Here is a 23038-nt window from a genome sequence, read left to right as displayed (position 1 = left end):
GTTCTCTTTCACCATGTTTGTTGTATTACCACGTGCACTGCACGATCTTCCGATTTCAACGATTTTTTCGATCCACTTTTACGCTCTAACTTCTCATAAGAACATGTTTACATCCGCTCAGCCAATCAGTGCCCAGTATTTGTGTGCTCTATATCCCACAAACTGTCTTAAATTATGTAAAGAGTCCTAGGCTTATAAGCAAAGGGAAATTGTGGGGTAAAATGACTACTCATTAGTATGCTCTATATAGAGCATACTAATGAGTATATAGAGCACGGGTACGGGTACGGCTTGCCATCACCTCTCATGACTTTCAATATGAATTCTGTAACAATTAATTTACTTGTTCCACAGGGATGGTGCCCAAATCAACTGGAACGGACCTATACTCATCTCTAAGGATTTTAATTTGTGTGTTTCGGTATTCATTTCAGACTCGATAAACGATTACTCGATAGACGTTTTTAAATTCTGTCTCTTTCTCTTTGCTCAATTTCGTTCACTGTGGTAGGCTTTTGGAAACATGCACTTTTATCGAAATTTATCCCCCAAGCACTAGGATATGTCTACGCTCTCATAAACAAGTAGCTCTTGAGTGGCAAGGACGGCCTCAGGTTCCTCAAGATCTGTAAACTGGCTCATAGCCGGAGCAAATGAGCCATCAAACAACAAAGAATAAACAAAGCTCTAAAGACAGAAAAGCAGTGTTATTCATAAAATTCTACCAACATTACAGCGACATCCAAAAAAAAAAAAAAATAACAACTTGATTCCTAAGTGTGAATGACAAAATTAAAATACGCTCATCAATAGAATCTGCATAAAATATGGTTTGACCATGTTCACGATTAGACAATGAACGCATCAATCTCGTACCCAGAGTCCTCAGGCTCTTTGGCCAGCGGTTAGTCAACAGGAGGACTCTGGGGTACAATGGAAATCGTTACGAAGCGGAAACAGAGCAGCCAATCAAAAAAAATGTTTTTTCGAACTCTCCAGAGTCATTCCTGGCGTCTACCCACTGACCAAAAAGTACCACTCGGGCTACGCACACATGGCCTTATATCTATGTTCGAGGCACTATATCCCATAGAACACTCGCGTTCATAGTCTAACCCTTACTTATACTTAAACGGCGACAATAAGGCTGCGAACAATATGTGACCCTCAACGGGAAAACAGGGACAAAGGTGATAGCACGCTCACAACACGGTAACACAGCACGCTTAGCGTGTCTAGATTCACGGATATGCGCATACTAATTTGCAGAACAATAAGAGAACACACTACCTTTTGTTTGGAAATAGTTAGCGCGCTAAACCTTTTGTTTCGATAAGTGTGCTCGATGTCACGCTTAGCGTGCGTTTTTAACACGCTAAAACTTTCAAGAACACGCTTGAATAATAACAGAAACAACACCAAGTCATTTCAGCTGTCATTGTTGAGACGAAAGTTTGAGCAAAGTTTATAAATAAACGCCACTGATTTGCGTTCAATGTGCGATCCCTTTCGAACTTTGAATTAACAACGAAGGTCAAAGTAGGAAAAAATTTCATTTTACTTACTTAAACCTTGATCTCGAAGGTACAGCGCAACTATTACGTCTATATTGCCGAAGATTGAAGAAGTGTACGGATATCAGGCACGTCATTTTCAAAGCTTATTGAACATTTTCCAAACGATTATAGGCTCCTGCGAAGACAGCTGAGCTGCTTCTAGTTTCCAACGAACCAAAATGTCATCCAATTTGCCGTGACACAAGTGACGTGACAGAGGCGCTTAAACTTGCATAATATTTTTCCCGTCAGATTTTAGAACTGAAACATTAATTTTCTTCGATTTTGTACCCGTTTTTGCAGCGCTCACGCGACTCATACTTTAGTGAATTCTCTTGTTTACACTTCCGATAAATTTCTCATTATGATTGACTCTGATAAACCACACCAGATTCAACTGTATCGAGAAACAAAGTGAGCTCGAACTGTAATAGAAACCTTGCTATTTTCACTTTTTTACAGTGAAGAAACACATCCGAAATTCTTATCAAAGGCAGATCTATGTCACGTGCTAGGTAACCAGAACAGCGTGGATCAAGTTTCATTTTGCCGAAAACAAAACACGCTCGACAAATTTGCTCAGAAGCATGCCAGCGAGCTGTGGGATTTGACTGTCCTTTCCAAAGCTGTTTCGTTTTCTGCTCTTAAAGTGTTCCTCATACCTATTTTGGGAAATTACATTACGTCATTTAGGAACGTTCTGAGCTTTGCGATGAGACTTTGCTTGGTCGGTCACCTCAATATATCAATAATTTAATGTCAATAATCAAACAATCTGCCTATCACTCACGCTGAAATGATGCAATTTTACGAGAATTCCCTCCTGGAAAAAATGTATCGATTATAATTTGGTGGTAGGTCTTTTATCGCCGGGTTCCCACCCTGTGGAATGCTTTACCTCCTGCCATACAGAATCTAGATCACTGCATTGTTCTAAATCCTCACTGAAAACTTATCTTTTTAAGTTAGCTTTTGATGCCAAGTATAACTCTAATTTATCATACCTAGCTTAATTTCCATAATGTAACGCGCCTTTGGTCATTTTATGTTAAAAGGGGCAATACAAGTTGTTAATTAGAAATATTTAGCATAAAAATTAATTTGCTAATTTAATAATTTCTGAAAGTAGAAAAAAAAATTAATCTTAAAATCCGTGCGAGATAATCTTAAAGAAACTGTTATAAAAAAGTTAATTTGCCATCGAAGTGACCTAACGAGCTCATCTTCAGGCTTCTTTTGTGGCTTATTAGCAAGCTTTTTTGTTTTTTCAGATTCGAGTTACATACTTGTGAAAAAGTCTCGCGAAGATAGGAGGAGGCTTTTCTCCATGAAACGTTCTATAAAGGAAAAGCTTGGACAACCTAGATCGCATAAGTAAGTAAAAACTCAAATATAGCGATGAGAAAAAGAAAACTCAAGCAGAGAGTAAACAGGGCTTCTGGTTCGAACAACCTTCAACTTCACAGATGGAAGATGAGTCTCTGTAGGGATCTCCTGTGTTGTTTTCCATTGGTCGGCGGCATGACCTCCTTGACATCTGCTGCAATGGTGTGCGAAAACTGTGCAAATCTCTGGAGGCCGAAAACTCAGGGCTTACTTCTACGAGTATTCCTTCCATTCAAATGAATATAATAGGGATGATATATTTTCCAGATTTGAACGAAATTTGGCCGGCAAGATGTTCGTCACACACTAATGCACCTAAGTGATTCAAGCTCTTGCGAAAATCGAAAAAGCTTTCTTGGGTCTTCTTAGCGCATGAGACTCGTTATAATTATTAAACTTTACAATACATTTTCTTAGTACACAGTGGGCAGATCGAGAAAGCCTGACACGCTTTGTTAGCCCATTATCTCCTGAAGGATATAGTCTAGCTTGTTGCGATATGTGCATTAATGTGAGAGCTGGTAGTTGATGCAGTCAAAGCACAAACTGACAGTTTTGGGTCTCAGTGCTTTGATCAGCTTACAAAATCGAAAGCGTTATTTTCAGATTTTACAGCTTAATAGCTTTACCGTAATATATAGTTAACGTTTTTAAGGTTTCTATAAAAGCAGCCCGCATAGGTTTGGAATAACCTGTTAACGATTGTCCTAGAAAATTCACAGTTTCCCTTAAACCTTCGTTTCTCGGCCAACTGTGCATTTTTCGTACAGTCTTTCGCCTCGAACAATATTGTCTGATATGGTAACCGCCTGAGGAGTGAATTTGCTAAAAAACCGCGCGCTCAATTTTATACCACTTGACAATTTTTTTTGTCCAATAGTAACGCGTATATTATAATCGGTGAATTATAATTTATCATAACAGACAATCCCTGAAAAGCAAATTGACATTTACTTTGGAGAGTATCACGTCCGACTCTTTCTACTTACCGAGAAGAGAAACAAAGGAGAAATCTAACTTGTATCCTCTGCGCGTGACACTGCCGTCTGAGTGAAAGGTTAGCACAGCATAGCGTCCAGTGAAACTGATTTTCAATCCAGACCTCACCCCACAGTATGTCTCTACGGTATGGTTGTTATCATTGGAAATCTTCAAGTAGTCATAACTGCAAACATGAAAGACGTATTTGTTTAGTTTATTTATGATGAGATAACATACACTTAAATGACGTGAGCTAACACAACTTGACAAGATAAGATGAGACAAAGTCACATTACTAACAATGAAGTCGACATATAAACATTAAAATACTGCAAGCATTACAATAACTTACTTCAAAAACTCATCACTACCTCATAAGCCCATTGCCCTATCAAATGGTCGATAATAGATCACGTGGAGTGACTTTATCTCGATAAACTTCCTCCTCATTAGTATGCGGTGTTTTTCACGATTGCCAATTCTCAAAGTTCACAAAAGCATAATTGATATGAACCATATTGACACACGCTTTTCCAGGGATGTTTTTGAGGCTGTTCAAAAAACTTGCAGTACGTGTTTTATAGGGTCTAAAACCACTCGGCTGCACCTCATGGTTTCAAACCCGATTAAACACTCCTGATCGTTTTTTAAACATTACTTAAACTATATAATGATTAGTCCACAAGGTTACCGAAGACATTCCTTAAGTAATGTATAGCCTAATAATAAGTAATGCAAATACGACGACTCAGACAAACAAATCTTACACATAGTTTACTTATTCATTTTGTAGAAAAAACAAAGCAAAAGTTCAAAAACACCCGATAATCAGGCCAGGATGAAGTACAGAAAGACGCGAAAAAAAAAAAAGTAAAGCAGATCACATGCATGCAAGACTAGTTTTTTTCAAATGTGTCATGACAATAACTGACAAGGCAGTCTAGTTATTAATTTCATCCTTATCTGCAGATTAAAACAACAACAACGTGAACAAAAAACAACAAAAACAAACAAAGAACAGGTGAATGATTTTAGAGATAAAAGTAGCTCATTTTAGTGTAATGAGACTAGCAGGTAACTTTGTTTTTTGGGATGTCTCACTAACTTTTTAATTTCAGTAGTACATACCATTTATCAATCACAGCAAATGTAGACAAAACAAGGGAAGAATCATTACCGCCCATAATCATTCAATGGAGGGTAAGCAATGTGTAATCTAAACACTGATTCGATAGTTTTGTACCTGCAAGATGAATGACTCTCCAGGGTAAAATAAGAAAAGTAAATCTTCACAGCCAGGCCATGTGGAATATAAACTCGATAAACACAGTCCATGTTGTTTGGATAGTTGTTTGGATATCCAGGACTTTTCAGTACGTTGTTGACAACGGCACCACATCCTGTTGGATTACGTGGACATTTATTTTTTTAATAAGCATCATATTAAGGTTAAAGGGAAGAGAAAAATTGAGTGAAATAAAATAAGAAAAAAATTTCCTATTTTAAAATCATTACTCGCATACCACATCCTGTTGCATTACGAACACATTTATTTTTAAATAAGCATTGTATCAAGGTTAAAGGAAAGTGAAAAACTGAGTGAAATATCTTTTTTAACTAAAAATGATTGCTCTACTTTTCATTAAATTCCAAAGAAAGACAATTAATATCAATCCAATTTTAATAAAGTAAACTCTACAAAAAATCAGCACAACGTGTATAAATTAATTAGTGTATAGCTTTGGTACATTTTTTTGGTATTTTTTCTTCCACTCTAATTACATATCAGCATTTGAATATTTTACAGAGAAACACTTGTTTTAACACAGTTCATTTATTTTTCACCTGAAGGACTACGAATCAGCAAACGAGGTTCTGATTTCTTTCTATTTACCCTTAAAGTGCTCCTAACTCCTAGAGTTTTTTGTCCAAAACTAATTTTCATATTTTGGTGAGTATATCTGCGAAAAAAAATTGATTTGGTTGAATCTTCGCTTTCTTGTCATCTTTATAGTTGAGTTCCGAATGGTTCACGACGCGCAAGCGATTCTTAGTCAGCTCTCTTTATTTTCAAACTTTTAAAGGCTTTTTGTAACAAAATCAGTTCGATTCGGGCTCCATAGCCATCTGAATTCTATTGAAATTTACAATGTCATCCACGTCATCGCATTTGGAGGCGAGCTTTGAGCCAGATAACTTAGAAATCGATTTTCTCGATAATACGAAAAGAAAGCCGGTCAGGATTTATCCCATGTATCACCACAGAGATCACCACAAACCTCGAGTGAATCTAGCGATGACGAAGATGCTGCTTATGCTAACGACCCTCTGGCGGACGAAAAAAGGACGACGAAATAGCAAGGGCAAATGAAGGTTAACGAAGATCTCGGAAAGTATTCTAAAGGACCGATTAAAGGGCAATATAGAACTCTTGGAATTGCAAGATTATCGCGTGTTCACATTAATTTCGCGCGTGCTTTGGTCCATCCTCGGTCACCCAGGGGCAGTTAGTCGGGTAGCAGGGATTTTCGTGGGTGAAAGTTTACTGTAAGAACGAGAAGAGCCCCTGGGCAATTACTCTTACCGAACCAGTTCCAGATGCATTTGAATTCCCCGATTTCGATTGGCCAGAAAATAATCAGCGAAGAGGACCAGCCGGGCGACTCTGATGCCTTCTCACACGAATTGTCTTCCTCATCGATCGCTACAGGTGCGAGGGCCTTTCAACGGGAAGATTCTCGACGACAGCTTCAGAAAAAAAAACTCAGCGAAGTAGAGAAAATCGCAAAGTTTAAAATGGTTACGGGTAAACAAACACTCACCGAGAAATTTTCACGGCGGACTTTTGGAATGTATCGTAGTATCGTAAATTTTTATAGGTAATGCGCGCTTTCTCCAGTGTTGTATATATAGCTAGTAGAGTAAACAATGATACTTGACGATATTTCTTAGCTAATTTGTTGATGCGTCCGACGCTTTTGACGGGGTGTGAATCTCCGTTGTACGGACCACGCAACTATATTGATCGAGCATTTGAACGACCGGCCAGCTACAGTGTATTAAATCTACGCACTTTCTTCTTTTCGCGCGAAACCAAAACTCCCTTAGCTTACCAATTAATGACCAAAGTTGTAGGGAATGCTAACTTTGAGGAACATCTCCATCGAGCGTTGGAGGAAAGCTTCTCTCTATTTCCTGTAGTCCAGTTAAGAGCTGAACTTAAATTCATTATCGTAAAATTGTGAGGAAAAGAGATGTTTTCGGACAATTATCTGTTGGTTGTTGTAATTTCACCTCTCTTGTCAAATTGTTGAGTACAAGGTAAATTGACTCAGGTGCAAGAAATTGAAGCTGCTTTCACAGGGTAATACAAGACCAAAGATCAAGAAAAATTGCATGAAAAGATGGGGAGGGGGGGGGTTACTTTATTCTATGGAATCCCGCTGTCGTTGACTGGAGATGAAACATTCAGGGCAATATTCTCAAAAGAGTATGATCAAAAGGATATTGCTGCTGTTGTTTGTGATTAGGTGCATAAAGCACCGAAATTGAGTGAAAACTAATCAGAACCATTAAAGAAACATTAATCTTACCTAAAAAGAAAAACAAAGTTGTATTTAGAAGGTATTTTTTTCTTCATTTTGAAAAAGGGGTTGCTCATTTTCTAAAACAAATTGGTCACCATGGCAGCATCAAAGTCAATAAACAGTAAACGACCACATAAACTTTTTTTAGTTAAATATCTGAAAGCGTCCTGAAGTTTCATGGTGTTTCCGCGAATATTAAAAAACGTTATCCAGGTTCAAAATCGCCGTGGAGAGAATTCCCCCCTCCTATCTACATACGGTTAATCTAACTTTCTAAAAGAAACAAGTGGAGTATGCATGATGTTGTCGTGTTCTCAATGACGACAGCGCCATTAGACCAATCCTCCTTAAAAATCGGTCATGTAAGAAAATGGTGATGATTTAAGGCGATTTTCCGTATTTCAACATGGCACAAAATAGCGAAGATTTCGCCAAATCAAAAAAGAAATACTTCCGCAGAGTTTCTTACCAAAACATAGGAATTTTTGTGGGAGAAAAAAATGGGGGAGGAAGGGTTTAGGTGCACATTAATTGAGTGAGCTCAGCATATTGTTAAATTAATATCCTCTATTCACATAAGACGTTAATAAAGTTTTACAAAAGAATGCATGTACTTGGCTAGCAGAATCAATTTCTAGAAAGTGACAATCGAATGAAGATTACCGCAACCAAATACAATAAGAAACCAGCTTTAAGAAACTTATTTCTCCACCAAGTTTACGAAAATATCCACTAAATAAATTACGCCGACTAAAACTCTTTGTTCTGCAGACATGAAGGCGTTGGAAGATTAAATTTTCAAAAATTAAATTAACAATGTATACTTAGAGAAGAAAGAGAAATGCAGTCGCCTGGTAGTCAATGTAGTTGTAAGAAGCTAGTGAATGGCGGTCTTTGTGTTGTCGGTGGGTTTGTCCAAGGAGGAGTTGTAGTTATAAACTGCATTAATGGAGACCTAAGTGAACCTGTTTTTAACAGAGTTAGTACATTTTTAAACTGACCGGTAATGGAAAGCTCCCTAATTTTCAATTCCTTATCGTCGCTCCATTTGTATGCGACAATTGTCACAAATGTAACGTTAGATTAAAAACCTAATTCTAGTAATATATACTTCAAACATACAAGTCATATCTTACCTGGTGCTTGACTTGGTGTCGGGGATGCTGAGCTATTTGTGGTCGGTAGGTTTGTCGACGGAGTAGAAGTGGCTGTTAAGAATCAATTTAAAAAGGAAATAAATAGAGACAACTTGTAAGCCAGTTTGTCAAGGTGGTGCACTTCAAGGTGGTGTAACAGTAACGACACTTGGAATCTCCCCTGAAACGCTCAGTAGAGCCTTCTGATATAGCTTACACCTCTATATCTAATACAGTACTGTATTAACGACGATGGGTGAATAAAACTCCGGTTCTGGGGTCGAGAGAAAAGAAACTTCCAAACTGATCCATTTTGCCTGTCAGAAAATCGCCTGGGGTTTAATTGCAGATCGATACACAATTTGAATATGGCGGTTGTTGACAAATACAAGCGAATGTTTTATAATCCTCAGTATCAGGAGCAATCAGGGATCAGGGGTGATCACGCAAACTTTGGCAATTTTTCTCGTCTACGTGTGTCCAAAACTCATCGAGGGCCTGCCCTCAATGACCAGTAGATTTTTTTAAAATATTTTGCAGTAGTTCCAATTTTTTTCAAAGAAGAACGCCCACTTTCTGATAATGTTTTAAAGATCTCGAAACGTTTGTGAAGTTAGGCTTGATTACCAGCCACTGTTCAAGAAATGAGCCCACGCTCAACTCAAATTTTTGAAATCTGTAGTGGTCACCGCAGAATAATCCGAGCCAATAAATCAATTAGCAAATGCCACGGTGCTATCGTACACAATGGGATAGAAAAGCTAATCCAAATGGCTCAGAAAAATCTCTTATAGCAAAGCAAAACACGCTTGAAGACATGCTTGTAAAACCAAATGTAAACGTTTTTATCAATACAATGGACACAGCGATTGTCGCGGAGGTCTGTCCGCTTCATTTTTTACATGTTGCTCCTGTTCTTTATAGTTAGTTGTAAAATTTAAACTCTTAAACGGGCATCTTTGGTCTCGCATTTGTTAAATGACAAGCGGTCTTGGTTGGCACAACATTGCGCGGTGAACTATAAGAATCACACCTTACGCCACGTATAAGCAGGTTTACCGAATCAAAACTATTTTTGATTTTATTCTTCACAACTCTCACCTCCTCTGGGCATTTTTCTGCTTGTCGATCTAGTTTAGCATAGGATTGCCGTCGGATGTTACTTAAGGTGACCAGTTGAGCCGCATAAATTTAATTTTGAATTTACGTCACAAACATGGTCCGCCGCGCACGCGTCTCGCCGTCTCTTCTCGGGAAGGAAAGAATTAAGAGAAGAAAAAAATACAGTCACCTAGTAGTCAGTTTAGTAGAAGGAAATGGTGACTGGTGGTCTTTGTGTTGTCTGTGGGTTTGTCCAAGGAAGTATTGTATTGTTTCTTGTTAAGAAACGTGCTTCAAACTGCATTAATGCAAAACCTGTTTTTCAGCGAAATCATATTATGGTATTTTTTTAAACTGAGCTGTAATGGCTGGCTCCCTTAAATCTTCAATTACTTATCGTCGCGCAGTTTGTATGTGAAAGTTAATTTGTTGTCGAAAAATGTAACGTTACAGTTTGAAAACCTAAATCTAGTTATATATACTTCAAAAAACACAAGTGATATCTTACCTGTTGCTTGACTCGGTGTCGGGGACGCTGGTCTGTTTGTGGTTGATGGGTTTGTCCACGGAGTCAAAGTAGCTGTTAAGAATCAATTTAGAAAGACAATAAATAGAGACATCTTGTAAACCAGTTTGTCTCGGTGGTGTACTTCCAAACTTATCCGTGACACTTGTCAGAAAACCGCCTTTATTTAATTAGGGAGCAATAACAACTTTCTGAGAATCTGTTGAAGACCTCGAAACATTTGTGACCCGAGGGATCGACGGAATTCAAGGCTACATTTTTGTAGGATTATATTTATATAAATATATGAAACATATATTTGAACTTCGGGTTAAATATTCAATAGAAGAAAGATACTCGCAGTTTTAACACAACCTAACCAGTTGCGAAAATAAATATCTATGTTTCATATATTCCTATTAATTTATTCACGCTTCACGGGTATATCACGAAATCACAATTTGACCATCTCCCAGTTGGCTTGATAGCTCAGTTGCTAGAGAACTCCACCGGCATCGCAGTGGTCATGGGTTCAAATCCCGTTCAAGCATGAATTCTTTCTGGAATTCTTTTCGCAACTGCATAAGTTGCTAAGATAACTGCGAGAATCTTTCTTCTATTTAAGTAATACTATAAATCATATTAAGTAATATTACTGCTTACATATACGTCAGTATCGTTATGTAATATTGTAAGTAAGCTTATTGTTAACTAGTGTTAAAGTCTTTTAGTGTCGTTTTGTATTGCACACCTCATAAATAGTGGGCCTAACTCTTGAACGCGTCTCCATTGCCTTTTAGGACTTAATTCCGACTACAGATTAAGGCGCGAACTGTCCACCGACTTTCCCATGTAGAAAATTATTTGTATTAACGGAACATCATCTGCAGGATTCACTGACTGCACCAGTAAAGGCCGTTATCAGTTCTTCGTCCGTCACATCATCCCATATAAAGCTCGTTTGGACCCCTTTATCTTAGACCCGTGTGCAACGCCAAAGTGTGGAGTCAAATGGGGATTTAAATGCCATTGTACTTCTTTGTCGGCTGTAGTTACTCTAATCTTGTTTTCGTCTAGCTTGTCTACAACAAGTTCTTCCAGTTGTCGATTTGCTCCCCCGAAATGAGTCCCATTGTCTGAATTCATTTCTTTCGGCAATCGTCTGCGATTCGCTAACCCTAAAATAGGTTAAGGAAGGAATCGTTGTCCAGTGCAATTGCCATTTTGAAGTGTACCGCTCTGGTGGTTATACATGCAAACAGACAAAGTTATGCCTTAGCTATTTGTTGTCCTCTGCTTGGAATGTTATGAAAGGCCCTTCAAATCTACAAGCATACGACCGAACTCAAGAAGTGGAGTCTAAAGCCAAATTCTTGGGTGAGCCGCTGTGATTTGTTGCGACAATTTGGCTTTTCTCTTACGGTATTCATAGCACTAAGCTTCACAATCTCGGATTTCTTCTCGTCTCTACATTAACCAGAAACGAAAGAGGACAACATTAGCAATGTTTGAGGTGTGATTCCCTTTTTCCATGATAATGTCCCATGATCAGCTTTGTTATTCAGTTCTCTCGTCTTTCATGGTAAGATGATAAGGTACTTAACGTCATGTGGTAAATACTAAGCATTCTCTAGACGAGCACCAGATCTCATAAATCCATCTTCATCAATTCTTGGTTTTAGGGCGAGTAACTTGTTACCACCTGGAAGTGTTTTATCCCTTGTCAATTATGAGTACTCTTCTCCAAATGATTCCGCTTGTGCTGACTTCATTACTTGAATGCGCGCGTCTTCGATGTCGTTGGTAGTCAGCCCACTTTTAATGCGTTTCTCTCCACGTAAACTCAGACAATTGTGTACGAGGCGATAAACCCAGGCCAGTGTTCTGATGAGACTAATCCAGGTAGAAAAGCGTCTCGTTTCAAGCCACTACGTAGCATGGTTTTGGATAGCCAACATCGTTGTCCCTTTAATGCTGCAGTCAGTCTGTAGGCGTGCCTGTTTTTTGACCTCTTTCGTTGCTGTTTCATGATTCGATCTATTGCCCATTTAGATATTTTTCCTCTGTAAAGACAAAAAGGTCCGTCCCACCAGGTGTCCTTGCTAGCTAACTCCTCGACTGATTAGACTCTTGTGAGACAATCAGCTGAATTATTGTCAGTGGAAAAATGCATCCACCGTCGAGGACTTGTGTGAGACTGTATTTCTCCAATTCTGTTTACAACAAACGCCTTAAATGTCCTGGTTGGTTAGGCGATTTATCTACCATAACACGTTCATGCTATCCGACCAAGACGGGATTTCGCTAGTTGCCATCTTCAATGCTTACGATATCGATGCACTTAGTCTGAATCCTAGAATTGCGCCCATCAGCTCTAAACGAAGGATACTTGTAGCTGTAAGTGGTGCAACTCTTGATTTAGAAGCCACTAGATGGAGCGAAACAGTTCCATCAATGTGCTCATGTCTGTAATACACGACTGCTCCATACACATTCGATGAGGCATCCACGAATGTGTGTAGACTCGCGGACTTCACATCCCTGTCTACCGGCTATAGACAACACGATCTTAATTTTTTACTAAATGCTCTAGTTCATTGTTGAATCACCGAATAGCCCCCTTTTCTTGTTACAACTGAAGCGACTGCTCACTAGTCGTTGCCCGTGGTCCAGATTTCTTGGAACAAAGCCTTTACACGAATGGTATATGGCGTCCGAAATCCCAAAGGCGCGAAAAATGTTGTTCTTCTTCTCAGGAAATTGCGCTTTAGTAGGTGTAACATCTGTACACATCTCGTGGTGGATGGACTCGGAAGATGAACATGTTTTCCTTCTCTTCCCATAGTACTCCGAACTTCTGAACAGAGGGCAGCTTACCCTTATCTAGGTCCACTTTTCGCTGCTGGTATCTCCCACAACAATTGTTCTGAATTAAACAACTTAGGTCCCTGTTGTACGACATCGCTAAAAGATCCCCTTGCGCTTGGCTGACGCGTCAGACACAATGTTCTTCTCCGTCGTTGCCTCGTCCGGCCTCATAACAGATAAGTGTGGTAGGCAGCAGGACTTAATGGGCTTTTCTCTGTTTTTGAGATCTTCCTTACGCAACCTTTCTTCTGGCTCCTTGAGAATGCGTTTCTCTGTTCTTCTCAAGCATCTTAGGGCTGTCTTGTAGTTGTCCGGTAACACTGATCGGTCGTCTTTCCAAAGAACTAGGACTTCGTACCGCCCGCTCTCAAATCTGATAGACCGCTTAAGTTTCTCGAGCGCGAATTTCTTATTTGGAGTCTCAAAGCTGTGACTTAGCAATTCTATCTCCAAGACCTTTTGGAGTTTGCAATTTAGTTGCTGCTCTTATCGTCGACACGTATAAAATAAGTGTGAGCGAAACTTGTTCGATAGCGTCCCTCATCAGTACTATTTGGATCGCCGATCGTGTCCATCCGAAGGCCATTAACCGTGCAACTGTTTTTACTGGTTTTCTTATAACATCCCTCTCTGATTGATACCGACAAAAATGTCGATGATTGGGCGTGGTCCAAGGTAAAGTAATACCCTTTAGATGCTCTAACGTCTTCGCGTATTTTGCCCAGTTGATTGCTCCAATGTTCCCTGAAATGCGTTCTGCAGTGAAAGCTACTATCTTTACATCTATCTTTCCATCTAAGCTTTCAAGATTTAGTTGGAAGATTTTTGTCTCGAAGCTGTCGGTTCGACCATTTAGAACGTAAACAGTTACTCTACGGTTCTCCCATTAAAGTCCTAATTCAACTGTTGATGTATGTCTTACTGCTAGCATCGTCCAATAGCGCATTAACGACCACTCGTCTTGCACCATTTTTCATTACTGCTGTTACTTTCCGAATTGCAACATATTCGCGTCTAGTTTCTTTCATGTGCATTGCTGTTGTGTTCGATGTCTCCGGTCAGACCAGTGTGGACTCCCCTTCCGTAATATCTCCAACTGGAGCTACTTTAGTTTCATCCCGATGGACGTTTAAGGGCTCAAGATTGTAGCTGTCACTCCTATTGCCGTTTCTTGCAATCTCCGGCCTCTCCTTTCTTTACAATGTAGTACGACTGTTGTGCGTCCCTACAAGCCAAAAAATCGGGACCGTGGGAACGATATTCCGTGTTGGGTCTCTCCTTGGCATCTATAGCAACAACGTTGTTGGGCTGCTTTCCACCACCTCTTTTCAACGGTTATACCTTAAGACTCGTCACACCAAAGGGGTGGTTATTTCCACAAACTTTGCATGTTCAGCGGCTCTTCCAAGGCCATTGGCCTGGATTGCCCGCGAGTGAACTGATCTGGCCAAGAAAACGATTGATTTCTCCTTGGGGTACTGCAATTGCCCCATATCCCTCGAAGCGTCTCAGCTTGTAGTGTCTGGAATTCTGCTTCTTGTATAACCCAATGTCGTAATGCTTCTACGCACTGTGGTTTCTTGTGTTCAAAAATCCGTCGATGGTACTGCGCTAGCATTTACTATGTCATCTTCCTCTGTAGCTTATCATAGAGCGATCCGTTGCCCAACTCCTTATGTCGGCCAGCCTCTTTAAGGTTAATAACTTCGTCTTTTTTTTTAACAAATTTTATTTGCATACATGACATGAGATTTACAATACTGAGCACTATTACATTAATCCGTTCATGTTGTCCTTCAGCAGCATGGTTAAAAATATAAAAAACTGTCCAATTGAGGCCTTAAACTGCTGTTTAAAAGTAAAAACTAGAATCCAAGCTTTCGCCTATCAACGGCATCATCAGGGATGAGAAAATATTCCGCGCGCGCTGTATATATATGCAAAGAGAGTGTAGGGTGAAGGGTGAAATGTGTAAAAAATGTGGCGTATGTGTGAAAGCTATAGAAATAAACTGTGAGCGTTATACAACGTTCTAATGATGGATTGTAGTCTCTAAAATGAAATATTAAAATAGCAGTTCCGCGAATTCAGTACATTCCTCTCGGGAATTGAGTGTGGGCTTGTATTTTCTGATCTAAAATGCTTCGTAGAGGCGTAGATTAGCGGGATCGTTTTCGCTCATAATAATTTTGATGTTAATGCCTTTATGGTCGTTGTTCTGGCAGGAAGAGATGTGTTTTTTAACGGAGGAGTTATCGTTATTGAGATGTTCTCTTACGCGGTCATGGATGAAGCCTGTTGTGCTACCAATGTATTGTTGATCGCAGCTGTTGCAGGTGAGCTGGTACACTGCATTTCTTCGTAAACACAATCCGGTGTTAGCGATGGGGCAGTTGTCTCTGGTGCATTTGCGCTCCGTGGAGGTGTGGGATAGGGCTTGTCTGAGCGTGTAGGACTTGTGGGCAACGCGTACTGGGATGTTTTCCTTTCTAAAAATGTTAGTGATCTTGTGATTGAGTCGTTCAGAAATGTAAGGGATCTTAAGGTAGGACCACTCCATGCCGGTAGGCTGAGAGTTTCGTTGAAGATTTTGCGGGCATTTTGCCTGCTCTATACTGTTCTCTGGGTAACCGTTAAGGGGAAGGATGTCATCGAATGCGCCCAGGTGTTGTTTGGTAGATGTATTTGAAGAGCATCTGTCTTCAATGCGTTTTCTCTCGTTGCGAATGAAGTTGAGTTTGGATTTGGTTGGCATGGCTGACTGATAGTGGACAAATAGTGGTTTCTTGGCTGGCTTTTTGTAGAATTCAAAAGAGCTGTTGCCATCCTGTGAAATGTGACTTTGAAGTCCAGCAACGACAGCGACTGGCCATTCGGTGTTGTTTGTGGTTTTTCGATTTCAAATTTCAAGTTAGGGTGCACATTGTTTATTATCTTGTAGAAGTGGTCAGCTGTTTCTTCATTAGTCGTTTGGAGATAGATGTCGTCTACATATCTCTTGTAAGGGTTTATCATTAGGTGCGAGGAGAGGGCGATGCTGTGTAGGTTGCTGGAGGTGTTGTATGCCAGGTATCTTTGGGAGCGGATCTGGGATGCTGCTTCTGACAAAACAGACAAGAAAACCATAAAAGAACTTAAAGAGAAGAACTACGTATGCCTTCCCAGCGATAAAGATACTGAATTCTGCGTCATACAACAGGACACATACACACGGGTCGCCCTTGACTACCTTAATGACGCCAACACCTACCAAAAAGTGTCCCGCATGTCAGCCAAGACAGTCGAAAATAAAGTAAACACAGCCTGGAAGAAGATCTGCCGACAAAATGAATTCCCTCCCTTTGTCCAAAAGAGCTTCCTTGCGTCAAACACAGACCTGCCCAAATTCTACTATCTCAGGTCCATCTCAGGTCCCGATATCAGAATACGACCTATCGTATCCAATTTCAACGGACCTACCCAACGGATTTCATGGCTTTTCGCCAACGCCCTCAAACCTATGCTAAAACATGTCCTAGCCCATTTAGAAAACAGTCTCGAACTTATTAGATGCATCCAAGCTGGCGATCTCACCACAAACAAAGCGCTACCTTATCCATGTAGCCTCGATGTGGTGTCCTTATACACCACAATAACTATACAAGAAGCCATCACCAACGCTACAGACAGAATCCAAAACTCAGTACTCCACCTCTCCAAACAAGACGTCTCAGACCTCCTCCAAGTCACGCTAAACAACATGTACTTCTCCTTCAGAGATCAAGTTGTTCGCCAAAAAGAAGGCCTACCTATGGATTCTAGCATTTCAAGCATATTGGCCATCCTATTTATGGATAAACTTGAATCCATCGCCCTCTCCTCGCACCTAATGATAAACCCTTACAAGAGATATGTAGACGACATCTATCTCCAAACGACTAATGAAGAAACAGCTGACCACTTCCACAAGATAATAAACAATGTGCACCCTAACTTGAAATTTGAAATCGAAAAACCACAAACAACACCGAATGGCCAGTCGCTGTCGTTGCTGGACTTCAAAGTCACATTTCACAGGATGGCAACAGCTCTTTTGAATTCTACGAAAAGCCAGCCAAGAAACCACTATTTGTCCACTATCAGTCAGCCATGCCAACCAAATCCAAACTCAACTTCATTCGCAACGAGAGAAAACGCATTGAAGGCAGATGCTCCTCAAATACATCTACAAAACAACACCTGGGCGCATTCGATGACATCCTTCCCCTTAACGGTTACCCAGAGAAATATACATCAAATACCATTTTTACAAATTTTACAGTGATTCCGTATAAAATGATAAAGCTAGAAAGCAGCTGCTGAAGATTCTTACTAAATTAAAAGAAAAAATATATATTTATATAAAGCAATTTTTAAGGAAAAAGAAACGCCCATCTAATTCTGAAATTTGACAAACACTTATTAGCGACAGCAATCTGTTGTAGAGTCTGAATTTTATCGGAAAGTCGTAAAAGGAAGCTCTGGAAGCTCAGTACACCCCCGTCTTTGCTTGTACAGAAGATGTGGTATTTTAAAGCCTGCCAATATGAAGATTTTTCGAAAAAGCCGTAAAGTATATTACTTTGATTTAAAGAAAGCTTAACATGGGTCTTTTGTAGCCACCAGTCTTGAATTGTATTCCAGAAGAAGTGCACTTCGGTGCAGAGGACGAACAAGTGGTATAAGGTTTGTCTCTCATTTTTGCACAGAGGACAGATGTCACTTTCGGCTATTCCATCGCAGTGTAAGCTAAACTGGGTGGGTAGTATGTTATGTATAATTTTATACTGAAACATCATTAGTTTGACCTCTTTTGTAATTTTAAACGGTAACTGGTATACTTTTTTCAAGTGTTTTTTCGGTAAAGCCATGTCTCAAAATTTTATTCTGGGAGGTTGGTGGTTCAATTGTATCTGTTAAGATTGACGAGTAGATAGAGCCAGTGGACAAGTTTGTCACGGAGTTTTCTTCAGCGTTGGTATGATTCTGCGGAGTTATTGTTTTTTCCACAAAGATGGAAAGGCATCTAACAAACCATAAAATGTTGTAAAGGGCACCTGTAGGTTATACAAAGTCTGAAACTCAGAGTAGCTGTAGAGATTTCCGTGTCTGTTAAATAAACCACATACGTAGACGATGTTGTGGGAAAACCATCTTTTGCAGAAAACCGGTTTCTTATCAATTAAAATATTGCGATTGTTCCAAAGAATTTCAGTTTTATAGTCTACTTCATTTTTCTTCGACTTTTTGAAGTCATGCCAATACAACAGAATTGAACGGTAGAAAGGGGAAAGGTTTTCCAGCGAGAGCATCTTAGGATCGTAATTGCATCTGGTTAAGAAAAAGAGGTTACCGTGTTGTTGGGCCATAACATCAGGAATAATTTTCCAAGAGGAGGGTACCTCGTTTTGGATTCTTTTAATCCACGCAATTTTCAAAGCTTTCTCCATGATTGTGCTTCTTTTAATTTTCGCGGGCTTCCCGTCCCAGATGAAATTAAAAGTAATCTTATTTATTTCTTCTACGTATTGCTTGGGGACATTTAAAACAGAAGCGTAATATATCAGTTTTGACAGGCCTAGTGTTTTAACTATGTTAATTTTTCCATAGAGCGTTAGTTTTCTTCTTTTCCAGGTGTTTAAAGTTTGTTCCAATTCTCGTACTTTAGCACCAAAATTTAGCTCTTCCGCAGGTGTACGATTATGCGAGAAAAAAGATTCCGAGAGAGAGTATTGGCTCCTTTGGCCATTTAAAACCAAAGGGCGTGTCTTCGTTATTTTTCCATTGCCCAAGCCACATTGTCTCAGTTTTGGTAGTGTTTATTTCCAATCCAGAAAGGAGGCTAAAATTTTGAAGGAGGTCTAACAGTTGGACGACCGAATGTCGATCACGGACGAAAACAGTTGTATCATTAGCATATTGTGTTACTTTTATTTCATGATTGTTTACCAGAATTCCTTTGATGGACGAATTGTTTTTAAAGCTCTTCCAAAAACTTCGATTCCTAGAACAAAAAGGACTCCTGATAAAGGTTGATAACTTCGATGTTTTGGATATCAGCGAACTTCTCTATATCTTTGGCGTTACCGACACGGATTGGCTTAAAATCTTCAAGTTCCTCCAAATAGAGTGCGATCTGTCCTCTTCTTCCTCCATACTTGTAGAGGTAAGCAGAGATGGAATGATACAAATTCTCAATAACCTTTCGCCCGATAACTACTGTCCGGGCTACATTAGCTTTCGTTCGGGTACCGCAGTTGCTTTGTCGATACGGGTTTGAAAAAACTGGGCGTTGATGCTTTGCTTAGTGGACCCTCAAGCTGTGGTCAGTGCCTGATGGTGTTTTCCGAGTCTTCTTGTCGTTTAATTCTTCTTCTAGGCCGAGCTCCTCGCTGATCTCTCTCTCCAGGGCTAAATGGGTTTCTTTGACATTTTCCTTGGCGATCTTTTTTGCCCGTTTATCTTTTCTTCACTCTCTTATTTTTCGGGCAAATTTTTCTTCGACCCTTTCCTTCTCAAGCCTCAATGGCTAGCTATTCACTAAAACACTTAGCTACTTATCTCTCGGCGCGCTCTCGAGCCTTTCGCTTTTCGACGTGTAAGCCTTCACATCTCCGGGAAGCACAAAATACGATAATAGATGATTTGCAGATATTGGGCAAAATATGAAGATTTTTGTAGAAAAATGGAGGGGGGGGGGGGGGGGGGGGGAGGTGCACTTTACTTAAGTGAGCTTCCCTAATTGTTACTATCAGTTGGGGCTGGCATATAAGGTTTATGACAATCGGGAACTTTGGAATAAAGAAAAAAATTACACAATCTATGTGTTTTTAATTACACAAGTCATTCGGAAGCCTAGTTTAATGTTAATTCTTGCCCGGAAAATCTTAATTTAACCCTATCTAGACCGGGATTCTTTTTTGTTTTCTGGCTCTGGGAAGGTCGAGGGGTTGGGGGAGACATGAAGAGACATGAAGGGGGCAGTTGAATTACATTTTCAAAAACCTATATTAACAACGTATACTACGAGAAGAAAAAGAAATACAATCACCTAGTAGTCAACGCAGTAGTTGGAAGATAGTTAATTGTTGTCTTTGTGTTGTCGGTGGGTTTGACCAAGTAGGCATTGTTATGTTTCTTGTTAAGAAGTGTGTCATAAACTACATTAAAATGGAGACCTAGGTGAACCTGTTTTTAACTGAATTGGTCAATTTTTAAACTGACCGGTAATGGTAAGCTCCCTTAAATCTTCAATTCCTCATCGTTGAACAATTTGTATGCTAAAGTTGTCGACAAGTCTAACGTATGATTGGAAACCTTATTCCAGTAATATATACTTCAAAAACACAAGTCATTTATTACCTTGTGCTGGACTTGGTGTCGCGGACGCTGGTCTGTTTGTGGTTGATGGGTTTATCGACGGAGTCACATTGACTGTTGAGAATGAAATTAAAGGCGACGTAAATAGAGACATTTTGTAAACCAGTTTGTCAAGGTGATGCACTTGCCGATTTATCTACGATGCTTGTGAGAAAACCGCCTGGTATTTAATTGCGGATGGATGGGAAATTAGAATGTGGCAGTTTTTGACAAGTACAAACGAATGTTTTATAATTCTCAGTATCAGGAACAATTGGGGGAGATCAGTCAAACATTGGCTAGTAATTTTCTCTACATGTATTCAAAGGTCATGGAGGGCCTCTCAACAACCAGCAAATTTTTATTATATTTTCAAGTAGTTCCGTTTGTTTTCAGAGGAGAATACGCACTTTCTGAGAATCTGCTGAAGTTCTGCAATCATTTGTGAGCTTAGCATTCGATAAAAACCCGCTGTTCGTGAAATGAGCACACGCTCATCTCCGAAGAGATAGTTGGACACGTGACCTTGGCACTGTTAATTTCCAGTAATGAGAAACGTATCTGCCTGAATCTCCCAGGCAACATAAATTACGTAAATTTGCTTTGAGAGGGTTATGGTGGATTAAGTGGATAGTATGCGATCGTGTTATTGAGAAGTTTAAGATTTAAAATCTCAAAGCTGTGCAACGGTAATCGTTGAAAAAGTTGGTTACCATGCAAGACGTGCTCGTTATTCAAACGACTCGATTGGGAAAGTCTCTAATTTTCCAAGCTGCGCCGATGGTTTTTGATGCCGTGAAACGGTCGAACTGTCAATCTATAGCTGCCGTTTATTCCGCCCTTGATGTCGCTGACACAGGATCAAGTCGAATTTTTGAAATCTACAGAGGTCAACGTCGAATAATCCGAGCCGATAAACTAATTATCAAATGCCACAGTGCTAGCGTACACAATGGGATAGAGAAGCTAATACAAATGGCTCAGAATGATAAGAATAAAACGCTTGAAGACATGCTTGTAAAACCAAAATGTAAACGTTTTATCAATACAATGGACACAGCGTGAGTCGCGTAGGTCTATCCGCTACGTTTTTACATGCTGTTCCTGTTCTTTAAAATTAGTTGTAAAATTTAACGGGCATCTTTGGTCTCGCGTTTGTTAAATGACAATTTGTCTTGGTTGGCACAAAATTGCGTGGTGAAATGTAAGAATCACACCTCATGCCATATTTTTAAAAGCAGGTTTACCGAAACGAAAGTACTCTTGATTTCATTCTCCACTACGCTCGCCTCCTCTGGGCATTTTTAAAGAGGTTTTTGTGGCAACGATCGATCGTTGCACAAGAATCGTTCGACGTCGACACTATTAAGCTGGAAATCCAAAGCATTGGCTAACCTTTTAGCCTTTTGCCTTTTAAACTACAGTTCTCTTTCGACGATTACTGAATTTCTGTACCACAAAGCAGACACACGGAGAGGGTAGAACCCATAGTCTTCATAGGCGTTTGAACACCTGTCGGGCTAGAAGAAACTATCTCAGTAATCGCCCAAAATTATACTTTCAATCTTCAGAGTTTTGGTCCCTCTCTCGTTCTTTTTTGTTGAGCTAATTTAGAATGGGATTGCCGTCGGATGTCATTTAAGGTGACCAGTTGAGCCGCATAAATTTAATTTTGAATTTACGTCACAGACATGGTCGGCCGCGCACGGGTCCCACCATTTCTTCTTGGGGAGGAAAGAAAAAAAAGAGAAGAAAAAGAAATACAGTCACCTACTAGTCAATTTAGTAGTAAGAAAATATTGAATCGTGTTCTTTGTGTTGTCTTTTGGTTTGTCCAAGGAAGCATTGTAATGTTTCTTCTTAAGAAGTGTGTTTTAAACTACATTAATGGAGAACCTGTTTTTCATCGAAATGGTACATTTTTAAACTGAACTGTAATGGCTGGCTCCCTCAAATCTTCAATTACTCATCGTCACGCAGTTTGTATGTGAAAGTCGTCGACAAATGTAACGTTACAGCTTGAAAACCTAAATCTAGTAATATATACTTCAAAAAATACAAGTCATATATTACCTGTTGCTTGACTCGGTGTCGGGGACGCTGGTCTGTTTGTGGTTGGTGGGTTTGTCCACGGAGTCAAAGTAGCTGTTGAGAATCAATTAAGAAACACAATAAACTGAGACATCTTGTAAATCAGTTTTTCAAGGTGATTTACTTCCAGACTTATCCATGATACCTGCAGAAAACCGCCTGTATTTAATTGCGGATTAACGGCAACTTTCTGAGAATCTGTTGAAGACTTCCAAATATTTGTGACCCGAGGGAGTGACCTACATTTTTGTAGAAATATATTAATATAAATATATGAAACATATATTTGAGCTGCGGGTGAAAGATTAAACAGAAGAAAAATCCTCGCCCTTTTTCGTTTCAAGCCGCTACGTAGCATTGAATACCACTAAAATCAATCCATATTCATCTAGTACCTTGGTTTGGTCGAGCGCTCACCATAAAAGTCCATTATTTTTGACTATGTGCTGA

At 39.7% G+C, this 23038-nt stretch overlaps 1 protein-coding gene across 1 annotated transcript in view; it reads right to left on the bottom strand.

Annotated features, from left to right (window-relative positions):
* Positions 1–555: 555 nt before the first annotated feature.
* Positions 556–23038, bottom strand: part of LOC146468834 (uncharacterized) — a 34927-nt gene continuing 12444 nt past the window's right edge. Inside the window, exons 5-11 of the mRNA XM_085124084.1 lie at positions 22571–22642; positions 20501–20572; positions 10256–10327; positions 8647–8718; positions 5167–5323; positions 4050–4107; positions 556–687 (exon numbers count right to left, since the gene is read on the bottom strand). Coding sequence (XP_084980210.1) covers positions 556–687; positions 4050–4107; positions 5167–5323; positions 8647–8718; positions 10256–10327; positions 20501–20572; positions 22571–22642 — 635 coding nt within the window. The remainder of the gene's footprint in view (positions 688–4049; positions 4108–5166; positions 5324–8646; positions 8719–10255; positions 10328–20500; positions 20573–22570; positions 22643–23038) is intronic.

Source organism: Pavona decussata, unplaced genomic scaffold (genome assembly GCF_977016875.1).
Source record: "Pavona decussata unplaced genomic scaffold, jaPavDecu1.1 SCAFFOLD_128, whole genome shotgun sequence".
NCBI classification, from domain to species: domain Eukaryota; kingdom Metazoa; phylum Cnidaria; class Anthozoa; order Scleractinia; family Agariciidae; genus Pavona; species Pavona decussata.
Note: the sequence above shows the minus strand (reverse complement) of the source record. Positions and strands in the feature narration are given on the sequence as shown.